This window comes from Seriola lalandi, unplaced genomic scaffold (genome assembly GCF_002814215.2).
Source record: "Seriola lalandi dorsalis isolate HSWRI2012SDOR001 ecotype SW California unplaced genomic scaffold, Sedor1 jcf7180002054883, whole genome shotgun sequence".
In the NCBI taxonomy this organism is placed as follows: domain Eukaryota; kingdom Metazoa; phylum Chordata; class Actinopteri; order Carangiformes; family Carangidae; genus Seriola; species Seriola lalandi.
Genome location: NW_019525658.1, coordinates 2747872 through 2760479, shown reverse-complemented (window position 1 = coordinate 2760479; position 12608 = coordinate 2747872). Strand labels below are relative to the sequence as shown.

The window sequence follows — 12608 nt, the reverse complement described above, 5'->3', positions numbered from 1 at the left end:
AGTGTGACCTCAGAGGAGCACTTTGACTGATGCAGCTTCCTTCCACTGACTGTCAGCAGACGACAGTATGATTCCACCGTTCAGAGTGTACAGCAGAGATTCTGATGATGTTGTAGTTTTCTGACAGTCGTGCTGAAACACTGTCCCACAGGTCAAAGTCAAAATTCAGAAAACAGAAACACATTTTTGGGTCTAAGCTTCACGTGTCGAGGCAAACAACACAAACAACACACCAAGTTATCCATGTTATACATGCTAAATAATTTATGCTAAAGGCTGAATAAAGATCTTTTTGAATTTTACCTGGTCTAATAGTCCAAACCACAGCTGTTAAGAAATCAACTGTATCTCGTCATAACTTGTACTTGATAGCTGTGAGGGTTATAAAACAGTAATGTCAACCTTCTGCTGAAAGTCTCGGTCCAGTCCAGAGCTAGGACAAGTTTTGGTCTTGGTTCAGCTTTCAGCTAGCACCTGGAGCCAGACCCATTCCAGACTTCACGTTACCTCAGGTGTGCACTGAAGTATCCAGGCTTCTTCCCTCCATCCTCTACTGACGACCAGACATCATTTAATTCAAATGTTATTTCTGGAAACAGTTTGTTACAATCTAAGATAGATCTTTATAACGCTAATTAATGGTCAATAAAACACCTGTAAAGTGGAGTGATACATGTAGTTAAAAGTTCCAGTGCTGTTATACTCTATATCAGCACTTATGAAATGCCTCTCGTCCAATCAAAATACTTGGTCAGAACTAACTGTTGTATTTACTAATGTGATTGTAGTAACTAATCAATAACTTTGACATGTGTACTCATATGTAACTGTATGTAATTATATGTAATTGTATGTAACTGTATGTAATTGTATGTAACTGTATGTAATTATATGCAATTGTATGCAACTGTATGTAATTATATGTAATTGTATGTCATTGTATGTAATTATATGTAATTGTATGTGACTGTATGTAATTGTATGTAATTGTATGTAATTGTATGTAATTGTATGTAGTCATATGTTATTGTAATTGTCTTTAATTGTCTGTAAGTGTATGTAATTATATGTAATTGTCTGTAACTGTATGTCATTATATGCAATTGTATGTAATTATATGTAATTATATGTAATTGTATGTGACTGTATGTAATTATGTGTAATTGTATATAATTATATGTAATTGTATGTGACTATGTAATTATATGTCATTGAATGTCATTGTATGTAATTGTATGTTACTGTATATAATTATATGTAATTATATGTAATTGTATGTCATTGTATGTAATTGTATGTAATTATATGTAATTGTATGTGACTGTATGTAATGATATGTAATTCTTTGAAATGTGTACTTGTATGTAACTGTATGTAATTATATGTAATTGTATGTAACTGTATGTAATCATATGTAATTGGATGTAATTATATGTAATTGTATGTGACTGTATGTAATCATATGTAATTGGATGTAATTATATGTAATTGTATGTCATTGTATGTAATTGTATGTAATTATATGTAATTGTATGTCATTGTATGTAATTATATGTAATTATATGTGATTGTATTTAATTGTATGCAATTATATGTAATTGTATGTAACTGTATGTAATTGTATGTAACTGTAAGTAATTGTATGATATTATATGTAATTGTATGTAATTGTATGTAATTATATGTCATTGTAGGTAACTGTATGTAATTATATGTAATTGTATGTAACTGTATGTAATTATTTATAATTGTCTGTAACTGTATGTAATTGTATATAATTATATGTAATTATATTTAACTGTATGTAATTATATGTCATTGTATGTCATTGTATGTAATTGTATGTAATTATATGTAATTGTATGTGACTGTATGTAATGATATGTAATTCTATGTAATTATATGTAATTGTATGAGACTGTATGTAATCATATGTAATTGGATGTAATTATATGTAATTGTATGTGATTGTGTGTAATCGTATGCAATTGGGTGTAATTATATGTAATTGTATGTGACTCTATGTAATTATATGTAATTGTATGTCATTGTATGTAATTATATGTAATTGTATGTGACTGTATCTAATTATATGTAATTATATGTAATTGTATTTAACTGTATGCAATTATATGTAATTGTATGTAACTGTATGTAATTGTATGTAACTATAGGTAGCTGTATGTAACTGTATGTAATTGTATGTAACTGTATGGAATTGTATGTAATTATATGTAATGGTATGTGACTGTATGTAATTATATGTAATTGTATGTCATTGTATGTAATTGTAGGTAACTGTATGTAATTATATGTAATTGTATGTGACTGTATCTAATTATTTATAATTGTCTGTAACTGTATGTAACTATGTAATTATATGTAATTGTCTGTAACTGTATGTAATTATATGTAATTATCTGTAATTGTATGTGACTGTATGTAATTATATGTCATTGTATGTCATTGTATGTAATTGTATGTAATTATATGTAAATGTATGTAATTGTATGTAATTGTATGTAACTGTATGTAATTATATGTAATTGTATGTAACTGTATGTAATTGTATGTAATTGTATGTAATTGTATGTAACTGTATGGAATTGTATGTAACTGTATGGAATTGTATGTAATTATATGGAATTGTATGTAATTGTATGTAACTGTATGTAATTGTATGGAATTGAATGTAATATGTAAATGCAACTGTTATAGAAAAAATGTGAGACTCTGAACAAGTTCTATTGATTCCAATTACCACAACCTCTTACCACAATAAGAGTCCTGAAGTCAGTACACATCAGAGGAACATGCAAATATTTAAATACTGTTACTGTGTGTTGTGAAAATTCCAGGCAAACATAAATTAACTGCTTTTTAATTTGCATAGGATGAACTTGATGTTTTGGAGTCTGATCTGATACTTTTAGTCTCTGCTGTTCCCAAAGTCCTTGTTAGTTTAAACAGTTTACCTACTGTGACAAAATAATAATAAATAATCTGATCAGATTTCAGACCCAGATTCAAATGTGATGATGTTGCCTCAGATTAGTTGTCTGTCAGTCATAGGTTCGGCGATATGAGCAGCAGCATACAGAGAAGCAGCTCCTCACCAGCTGCAGAGTGTGTTTCCTCTGGACAGCTGTGATAGACTGCACCAGTTCCTCTTGTCCAGTAAACACTTTAAGTCTCGGCTCACCAGCTGTGCTCTCACACTGCACCAGCACTGAGCTCTGGTTTTCAGCACAGAACGATTAAGTTTTAATGTGAGCAGCTCTCAGTGTTGTGGTTGTAGTTTGGCTTAGTGCAGAGGAAGAGATGGCACAGTGTGTGTGTGTGGAGAGTGTGGTGTGTCCTCTGGACGTCCGTGCAGCAGCTTGTCATGACTTATAGTTAAATTTAATTGTTAATGATCATCTAGCAGTCTTTTGAGACATCATCAGTGTTTTCGGCTCCCAGGCTCTGTAGTTTCTACACTTGTCTTTACTAATGATGACGGTGTAGGACCTTGGAAGGAAGTAGGACACACAGTCAGCTCAGGACAGACTCACTATTGTACAATGTCTGGTTTCCTACAGACATGTCACTTAGAACTGAGGCCAAACACTGCACTACTGAACATAGTGTATATCGACAGAGAGAGAGATACAGCTGGTTGTCTGTGTGTGTCTGTGTATATCTGTATGTGTGTGTGTGTGTGTGTGTGTGTGTGTGTGTGTGTGTGTGTGTGTGTGTGTGTGTGGTCACCTTGATGCGGCTGACGGCCTCCTGAGCCTGCATCATGCGGATGTTCTTGGATGGGGTTTTATCTGACAGCAGCTGGGTGGAGCCCAGGTAGTTGGCTGCAAAGATGATCCCATCGATCAGGTCCTCTGGGTCACACGGGCCTGGGACTGGGAGGAGGAGAGAGGGTCAGTCTCTGTGTCACACCATGTCTTCACAGAGTCATCGACCACAGGTTTTATTAATGATATTTCATACTATACTGTATATACTATACAATTGTAATGCTGCTTAAATATTGACTGTCTTACAATATTGTGCTGTGTTTTAATAAAATAATAACAATGGTCATATTGCAGTTGAATGTTGGTCCATTCATAAATATTGTTATCGAGTTATCAAGATCTGCAGTTTTATTATTTTAAGTCTTTAATGTTGATGAAATCAGGAAACCTGGACTATACATTATAGTCGTTATGGACGATATATGTTATTCCTCCGTGTCGGTGACAGCCAGATCCAGAGGCATATTGTTTTCTGGTTGTCTTACACATTCTTGCGGACACGATATCTCAGTAACATCTTGATGGACCTTCTTCAAATTTGGCACAAACATTCACTAGGACTCAAGGATGAACTGATTAGATTTTGGTGGTCAAAAGGTCAAAGGTCAAGGTTGTGGTGACCTCACGTTCTTGTGAATACAATGTATCAGGAACACCCAGAGGGTATTTGCTCACTTCTGTCACACTGTGACCTCACAAAACACATTTTTGGCCATAACTCACAAATTCATTCACTAATTATGACACAATTTAACTCAAATGTCTATAAGGATAAAATTAAGTGATGACATTTTATATCCAAAAGGTCAAAGGTCAACTTCATTGTGACATCATAATGTTCTGCAAAAACACTTAGCTGTAGCTCAGAAAGGAGAGACCATATTTCCTGCAACTTGGCTGATTGGAGGAGGCTCCCAACTGTGTTGATGAGCGGCCATTTTATTACCAGAAATCACCTGTCCCTTCACCTCCCCCAGTCTAATCCCCCACAGTCTGAGAACCTCTGCACCAGAGGATGGAGCACTCACCTTCTACATATGTGGGGAAGGAGGCGAGGCTTCTCCTGGACTGAGAACAGAGAGAGAGGAGAACATCAGACATCAACGTGTCGCACAGACAGTGAAGATCTACTGCACAGTGAACACACCTCTTTACTGGATGGAGAGGACTCAAAGCTGTCGTCCTGCAGCAGGTGTCTGTTGGAGGACTCTGCTCCTGGAGGAGAGGGCGAGCCTGAACCAGGAGACTGCAGGGACAGAACAGGAACCACTTTAAAACCCATGGTACCAAATGAGTGAAGCAACTGGAACTTTGTTTTTCCTGTAGCATCCAGATAAAGCTCAGTTAAGCCTGTTGGGTTTCTTCAGTGTGAATGCGAAATTAAACTGTGTCACTAAAACCTGATGTGAGAGTCTGGGAGTCACTGCTCTTTTCAGGAGACAGCAGCTCTCTGAACATGCCCTGATCTGAGGCCTGTACAGTTCACATACGACACTTAAAAAAACTTATCTGAACTCAGCACAATGGTCATTAAAGGTCATTTAAGGTTAATTGTGCATCAGACTCTGCGAAGGTGTGAAAGACCTCAGAGCCTCTTTAAAGTCAACATCGGGAGTGTTGAATGGACACATCACAGCATCACATGTCATCCCTGTGAGGGAGAGAGGGCAGCTCTCTCTCAGAACACAGAAGCATCCTGCAGGCTCATACACTTGGCTGGGACCGTACTTTGTTTTTTAATATTTATATTTTATGACTTTCACACCATTTAAAAGGCTGGTTTTAACAGCATATTCTGCCTCTGGTGGAATCTGGTTCTGGTTTTTATTTTTGTCCTGGTTTGACATTTCTGCCTCCACCTTTGTGAAGAGAACTGAAAACCCACATTACAAGACAAGACAACGTGCTCATGAAAACCTGGACACGTGAAAATAAATCTATCTCCATGGACAGGTACTGGATCCAGAGTGTGTGTGAGATTAGGGATCAGTTTCACAAAGATATGTCAGACTGGTCTGTGGTGTTGTTCCAGGCTTCATTCGGCTCATAGATTAGTCTAATGTTAGTCTGACTGTTTCACAAAAATAAAGACTTGCTCATTTTAAGCCAAAAACATTAGACACCTTACCCCCAGGCTAACTCAGCACCAAGACCAATGCTACTACGGTAACAATCATTGACACTTGTGCTAACCAGTAGCACCCAACAACAAAAAACAGGAAAACATGGCTCATAATTTGTGGTTGGCTAACATTGTTATGGACCAAATCTGATTTGTATTTTTATTGTTAACCTCTTCAAGTAAAACATTCTTGTAACTGTTGAAATCTTCCAAAAGACAAACATTTTCTGCTAGAGTCTTGATTTACCCAGAAGTCATTGTACCACAGTCCACCTTAAGATAGTCATGAACTAAACTGCTATGTGCAACGCATGACTTGAAGCATGAAGTCTGACTCTTTGTTATATCTAAGACACAGTCAAAGTCACTTTGTGAAACCAGCCCCAGGATCTTGTTCAAACACTGACACCAGCAACACAAACAGAGCAGAAGACACTGGAAATAATGAAGGAGAAAAAAGTCTCTAGACCACAAACACTTGGTGAACGGTTTTTGACATTTTGAGTTGAATCAGGTCTTTAAGGGCCTGTTGAAATTTTGCCCGAGGAAATGATCTCAATAAACAGATTAATGTCAAAGATGTAATTAGCCTGACACTGGTTTCTCATCTCATAACAATCTATGTGCAGACAACAAATAGCACCATGTGTTTGGTTCTAACTCCAGGGAAAACAGAGACTGAAGCTGTTTTTAATTAAACTCAGTTGAGTTGTTGAGTTTTTCAGCAGCTGTTAAACTGATCCAGTTAAACTGCAATAAACATCCTTCACTGTCCATTTATTCATGAAGCTTCACAAACAGAAGTGTGTGACAGTTTTAGGCTCTAAAGTTAAAGTCAGGACAGTTTTTATTGATTAATGAACTTCATCCAAAGTTCAGCAAAAAGAGAAACCCGAAACAGACCAGTATTTACTGTGACCCCCGTTTGCCTTTAAACGTACAGTCTGTAACTTCTGCCTCTAGGGGTCATTCAAAGCAATAACAAAAGACAGTGTTGGGTGATGTTGTGAGGTAGTGTGGGATCATGGGAGCTGAGTCTTCACCACCATTACCGTAAGATCCACTTGGTTTGGACTCTTTCAGTGTCAGTGGTTCAGGAGGTTTTTACCTGGAGCTGAATTATACATCGTGGCACACGTCTCCTAACAGCACCAAGTCCTGACTTAGTCTGTTCCCAGACATATCTACTTATTTTCACTTAATGATTCTGTAATTAGCCCAAAACGACTAAGACTTGAAGTTAAAATAGCTCCACCAGTTACAATATTAAAATGCAATTGTACATGTAATGTATCTGTAAAAAATAATGTAGTAGTTTATTATACATAATCCATAATGCAGAAATTATAAAAACTTTTAATTTGATACTTCCGCTAAAAATCCAAACATGGTGATAAAACATTAGACGACACCATCACCCTTTGCTTCTGATATGAACCCATAAAACACATCATTTGGCCAATGTCACCACTCTCCACATATCAAACCACCACTACAGATATGAATCACCAACACACCAGTATAAAAACCACTCTGTCCACACCTCATCTGTCTCCTGCTGCTCAGTCTGTGGTCTCTGCTTGGCTTGTTCCTCCTCAAGCTTCTCCACCTGATACATCCAGAAGTTTTCCATGATGAACCTCAACCAACCAGAGCCCAGGTGAACTGGTGTCCAGAGCCCAGGTGAACTGGTGTCCAGAGCACAGGCGTGTGGTCAAATACACCAGGAGACTGAGAGTCCACTGCTCAGGTGATACTGAGGTATCAGGATTCACCATGGAAGCAACAGGTTGTCTACCTGTCTGTCTACCTGTCTTAGCGTCTGTCTGCCTGATCTCTACCCATAAATAGGAAGGCTGAAGCCCAGGTGTTATTAAATCCTCTCAGGTACATTCTGATCACTGTGATGTCAACAGGAAACCAGAGCCTCTCTAACTGTTATTGGATCCTCACTGAATTATTTAACCTGTCTTACATTCACCTTTTTTCTGTCTCACCCTCACTGAATAAATCATTGAGAAGAGGGAGCGACAACAAGGGAGGGGGTTCTATTCAGGCCGAGGACAATCTTTGGAGGAGTAGACAGGACTGTTCAGTTTAATGGTTTGTGATCTCCTCACCACCCACACCATCTTTGACAGACTGTGATCCCACACCTCTCTCATCAACGTGTGTTTCATCCAAACACACATAAATGTGGTTTTAGGAAGATTTTCATTCTGGAACTGTGGCCCACTGCTTCTGCTTCTGTATGCTAAGCTAAGCTACCCACATCCTGACACCTGCTCTGTAGCCCACTGAACACACACATTCATCTCAATCATGTCAGAGAGGAGTGTGTGTGTTTGGGTGCGTGGGGTGACTTCACATGTTTAATATTTTAAATAGCAGCTCATTGTCGTAAACCATCCTTCTCTCTCTGTAGGGCTTACAGAAACACAGGATCACACTATGAATGTCTATTGCCCTTGTGGTGAATACAGTGTTAGCATTAGCATGGATAGTGGCCAAGAGCCAACAGAAAAATGCTAAAAAATGAAGCCAACACTGAAGTGTCAAAAACTGATGTTCCTTTAATGAAACAGGCTCCAATAGTGAGTCAATCCCCATCGACTCTCATGTTAAAATGTTCAACTTTACATCAGAAATGTTTACAGTCTGGAACAAAAAACGGTTTTGGTCTCTATAGCTAATTTCCTCTTTCATGACAACTGTACAGCGGGTGAATATATGTATATGTATATTGGTGTATATTTGGTGTATTTTTGATGTATATTTCCATAGATGTTTATTCCATAGATGTTTATTTTCTGCTGTGGTGAGTGAATTTCCCAGTTGTGGGATTAATAAAATTAATCTAATCTAATCTAATCTAATCTAATCTAATCTAATTCAGTCGATTAATGTGACCTCTGTGTTTGTGGTCTCTGTGCCTTCTGGAGGATTTTTCATGTAAATAACAGATTGATAATTTGACTTGTTGGTCAACTGACAGACCATGGAGAAGTCTAAACCCCTGTTTTTACAGGTGAGTGAAATTTTAGTCGGCCTATTATTTTATTTATATGTTAGCACTAATTAACAGCTATCCATGTCTGTGCTCACTATACCTGGCTTGTTAGATTAGCTAGCTAGCTAATTAGCTTGTAAATAAATTACCCTTGGGTTAGCCTTCGAGGAAGACAACCAGCTGTGCTAATGATGGCGGGAGCATATATTAAACTGTCATGAACTAAAGTTTCAGCTCCTCCCACAACCCACCCCTTTGTCGATTTTTGGATTACCTGGGAGTTTGGGGCGGAGTCAGACACTGCCAAGATGGCGATGGTGAAGCAGCTTGCTCTGAGCTTCAAAACTGCTTTTCAGAAACCTGTGATTGATGTCACAGAGGCTACTGAGGCTAATGGCACAGTGTGTGTGCATTGTATATGAAATGCTGTATACCAACAATAAGGGTACTGGATTATATTGCAAACCAACTTCATTAATGTCAGTACTTTTTAAACTTCTCAGCTTTGAAAAACAGCAGCTTTAAATAGTGGTGTGGATGAGTTGGTGAAGTCCTGATGAACAATTTAACTCTCTGTCATCACGCGTGTTGTAGAGGTAAATGCACAATACAGGTGCTGTCACTGATGGGTATTTACATATTCTGTCAGTCGACTGTGTGATCATAAAATACACTGCATGGCCAAAGATGCGTATGTGAACACCAGAAAACTACTCCATGTCAGCCCCTGAGGTCTGCCCCACAGTCCAGTTCATCCCAAAGGTTGAGATCAGGACTATTTTCAGGACTATTGTGTAGATATGACAGCATGCTGGAGCATTAAGAGTACTCTCCACTGGAACAACAGTAAGGGGTCTGGCCTAAACCAGAACAGCAGCCTCAGAGAGTAAAGAGACTCAAAGGTGTCTAACCACTGTGACACAACCAGAAGTCAGGGAGAGAAAACAGAACTGACCCTAGAAGGTCAGCAAAGTATAGCAAGTCATTCATATATAAGCAGACTAACACAACAGAGATATTATCCAATACAGCTTGATCAATAATATCCAGAAATGCTGTACTTACGTCACCCCCCAATGATGGCTGAAGGTCACATTCGGCAGTGGGGCTCAGGTCCTGCCTCATCACCCAGATAGGCTCCTTGGGCTCATCAGGTGTGTAAGGGGATCTCACCGTTCTGGTCTTAACCTCCTCTATGGCCTCCTTGATGTCCTTGATGGCCAGACTTATGGCATCCCTCTTCTCCTGACTGTTCCTCACTGCTACAGGCTCCTCTGAAGGACTCACTGCCTGTTTTCGGGCTGGCTTCCCTCGGTTGGCAGCTTTGTGGTTTTTATCGGAGTTGGCCTGGGACTCTGGTTGGGGTTTTTCTTCTTCCTGTGTTAGCTCATTTTCTTCATCAATGGTGTCTTCTGCACAATGATGAAGACTCTGAGAGCTCAGGCTTTCTTTGACCTCAGCCACAATGCTGTCAATGTCTTCCTCCTGCTCACAGCTGTCTGCACGGGGGTACGGGGCAAACTCCGCCTCCTTCTCTGGGCTGTCTGACTCGCCATCTGAGCGCTCATCGTAATGGCGCAGGCGGGAGCCCACCGCCTCCTGCTGATGGTAGTTGCCACCTCCGGCCCTGCTCTCCAGCAGCCGAAAGCCGGCCCTCCTCTGTTGGAGAGACTCTGGCTCGCCAGCCCCCTCCGCAGCAGATGAAACTGACGTTGGAGCATCACAGATCTCCTCGTAAACATGCTCAGACAGTGAGTAAATGTCATATGGCTCAGAATAGGCTTCATCCGCAAGTCCAGTATCTAAACTCTCCAAGCTCTGACCGACCAAGACGTCAGCCCTCCCCCCGGAGTGGCTGAGGGGCTGGGTGTAGACGTAGTTGGAGTAGCCAGCGTTCAATATCCCCTCTGCTTCATCCTCTCTCTGAGGGTTCTGGATATCAGGCAGGGGTGGGGTCTGAGGAGGATAGTTGGATAGATGTGGATGGAGATGTTGCTGTTCAGCCTCGGCACTCTCAGAGTACCCCTCCGCTTCTGGCCGTAGCTGAACTCCGTAGTTCCCCGCCTCGTCCTCTGCCTCTGGCTGCCCCTCAGGCTCCAGAGACATCATGACCAGGCCATCGTCCCCCTCGGCTCGGTCAGTGTGGGTGTGGAAGCCGCTCTCGGTGCTAGCAGAGCGGGCCAGCACTGAGTCGTCCCTCTCTCGTTCATCCTCCTGGGTCATCTCTGCGTGGTGTTGCTTTTCCTGTTGTTGTGCTAAGTGCTGTGCTCTCTCTGCCTCCCTCTGCTGCCTCTGTCTGTGCCTCTGCTGCTGGGCTCGGATCCGGGCCTCGCTGTCCCCCTGTCTGCGATAACGTGTCACTGCGGGTCGAGGAATGGGTTGGGGCTGTTGGGGTTGTGGGGACTGAGCTCCATACTGCAGCTCCATATCTTGCTCCTCCTGTGGCCTACGCTGTTGTGTCGCCCTGGCTCTGCCGCCAGCGCTTCCTCCAGCCGGGGCTTCACAGCGTCTGTACGGGTTTTCCTGGTTGCTGTGGTTACGGGACCGGCTGTTGTGGTTGTTGTGGCGATGGTGAGGAGGGGCGTCGGTTTCCTCCATCACTTCCTGGCCGAGCTCCATCTCCTGGGGGTTCATGGCTGTCTGGTTCTGGTTGATTCAGTGGTGTCGGAGAAAGGCTTTAGGAGTCCATCATCAGCAGGCACCTCTCTGAGGTCGGGGCGAGGGCTTTGAGGAGGAGACTGAAAGAAATGGACAGAGAGGGAGAACATGAGAGGAGTGCTTTAATTTGTGCAAGCTTGTATAACAGGTGGTGCTGGTAGTATGGTGACGTCGTGACTTCTCACAGGGAAAACTGGCGTGCTCACCATTCACACTCTCAATAACATGGAGATACAACTCAGTCACAACAGCAGTCCAAGTTAGGAATCAGACAATAACACAGTTTCTTCAGTTGATTGTACCGTTGACTTTTGACTAATAGCTGTCTGCAGACTCATGTCTTTTTTGAGCTTTTGTAGAGTTTGTGACAGAGCAGGATTAAAGTGGGCAGATAGTACACAACATATGGGCTGAGATTTCATTTACTTTTATTTTCCTGGTCTTGAAACTGTGAAGTGATTTCTCTAGATTTCTCTTGACATGACTGCTATAACTTTAATAAAGATTCTATCCACCTGCAAAAATTAGATTGGACTGAACCATATACTGTATAAAGCACTGAACAGTGATACTCAAAAATATCCCAGTGGTGATCCAGGTACTGGCTAGAATAACTAACTAAAAATAAGGAGGCTCAGGTCCTTTGACGTCTGCAGTGAAATGCTGCACATGTTTTATCAGTCAGTGGTGGCCAGTGAACTTTTTAATGCTGCAGTCTGCTGGGGCAGCAGCATGTCCGACATGAACACAAAGAGACTGGATAAGCTGGTCAAAAAGGCTGGGTCTGTGCTTGGCAGGAGTCTAGACTCACTCAGGACTGTTGTGGAGAGACGCATGCAATTTAAGATGGAGTCCATCATGGACGATACCAACCACCCTCTCCACAACATGCTGGCAGGACAGAGAAACAGCTGCAACTGCAGCAAACGTCTCATTTCACTGCACTGAGCCCTGAGCTTCAACTATAGTCATAATGATATGAGCCGGGAAAGATTAACAAACACTGAAGCAGGTAAATACAGGATTC

The 12608-nt window shown here is 40.8% G+C and overlaps 1 protein-coding gene across 1 annotated transcript in view; it reads right to left on the bottom strand.

Annotated features, from left to right (window-relative positions):
- The window catches only part of apba1a (amyloid beta (A4) precursor protein-binding, family A, member 1a), a 48895-nt gene that overhangs the window by 9475 nt on the left and 26812 nt on the right, over window positions 1–12608 (bottom strand). Inside the window, exons 3-6 of the mRNA XM_023397617.2 lie at window positions 9989–11661; window positions 4939–5037; window positions 4820–4859; window positions 3751–3896 (exon numbers count right to left, since the gene is read on the bottom strand). Coding sequence (XP_023253385.1) covers window positions 3751–3896; window positions 4820–4859; window positions 4939–5037; window positions 9989–11557 — 1854 coding nt within the window. The 5' untranslated portion in view covers window positions 11558–11661. The remainder of the gene's footprint in view (window positions 1–3750; window positions 3897–4819; window positions 4860–4938; window positions 5038–9988; window positions 11662–12608) is intronic.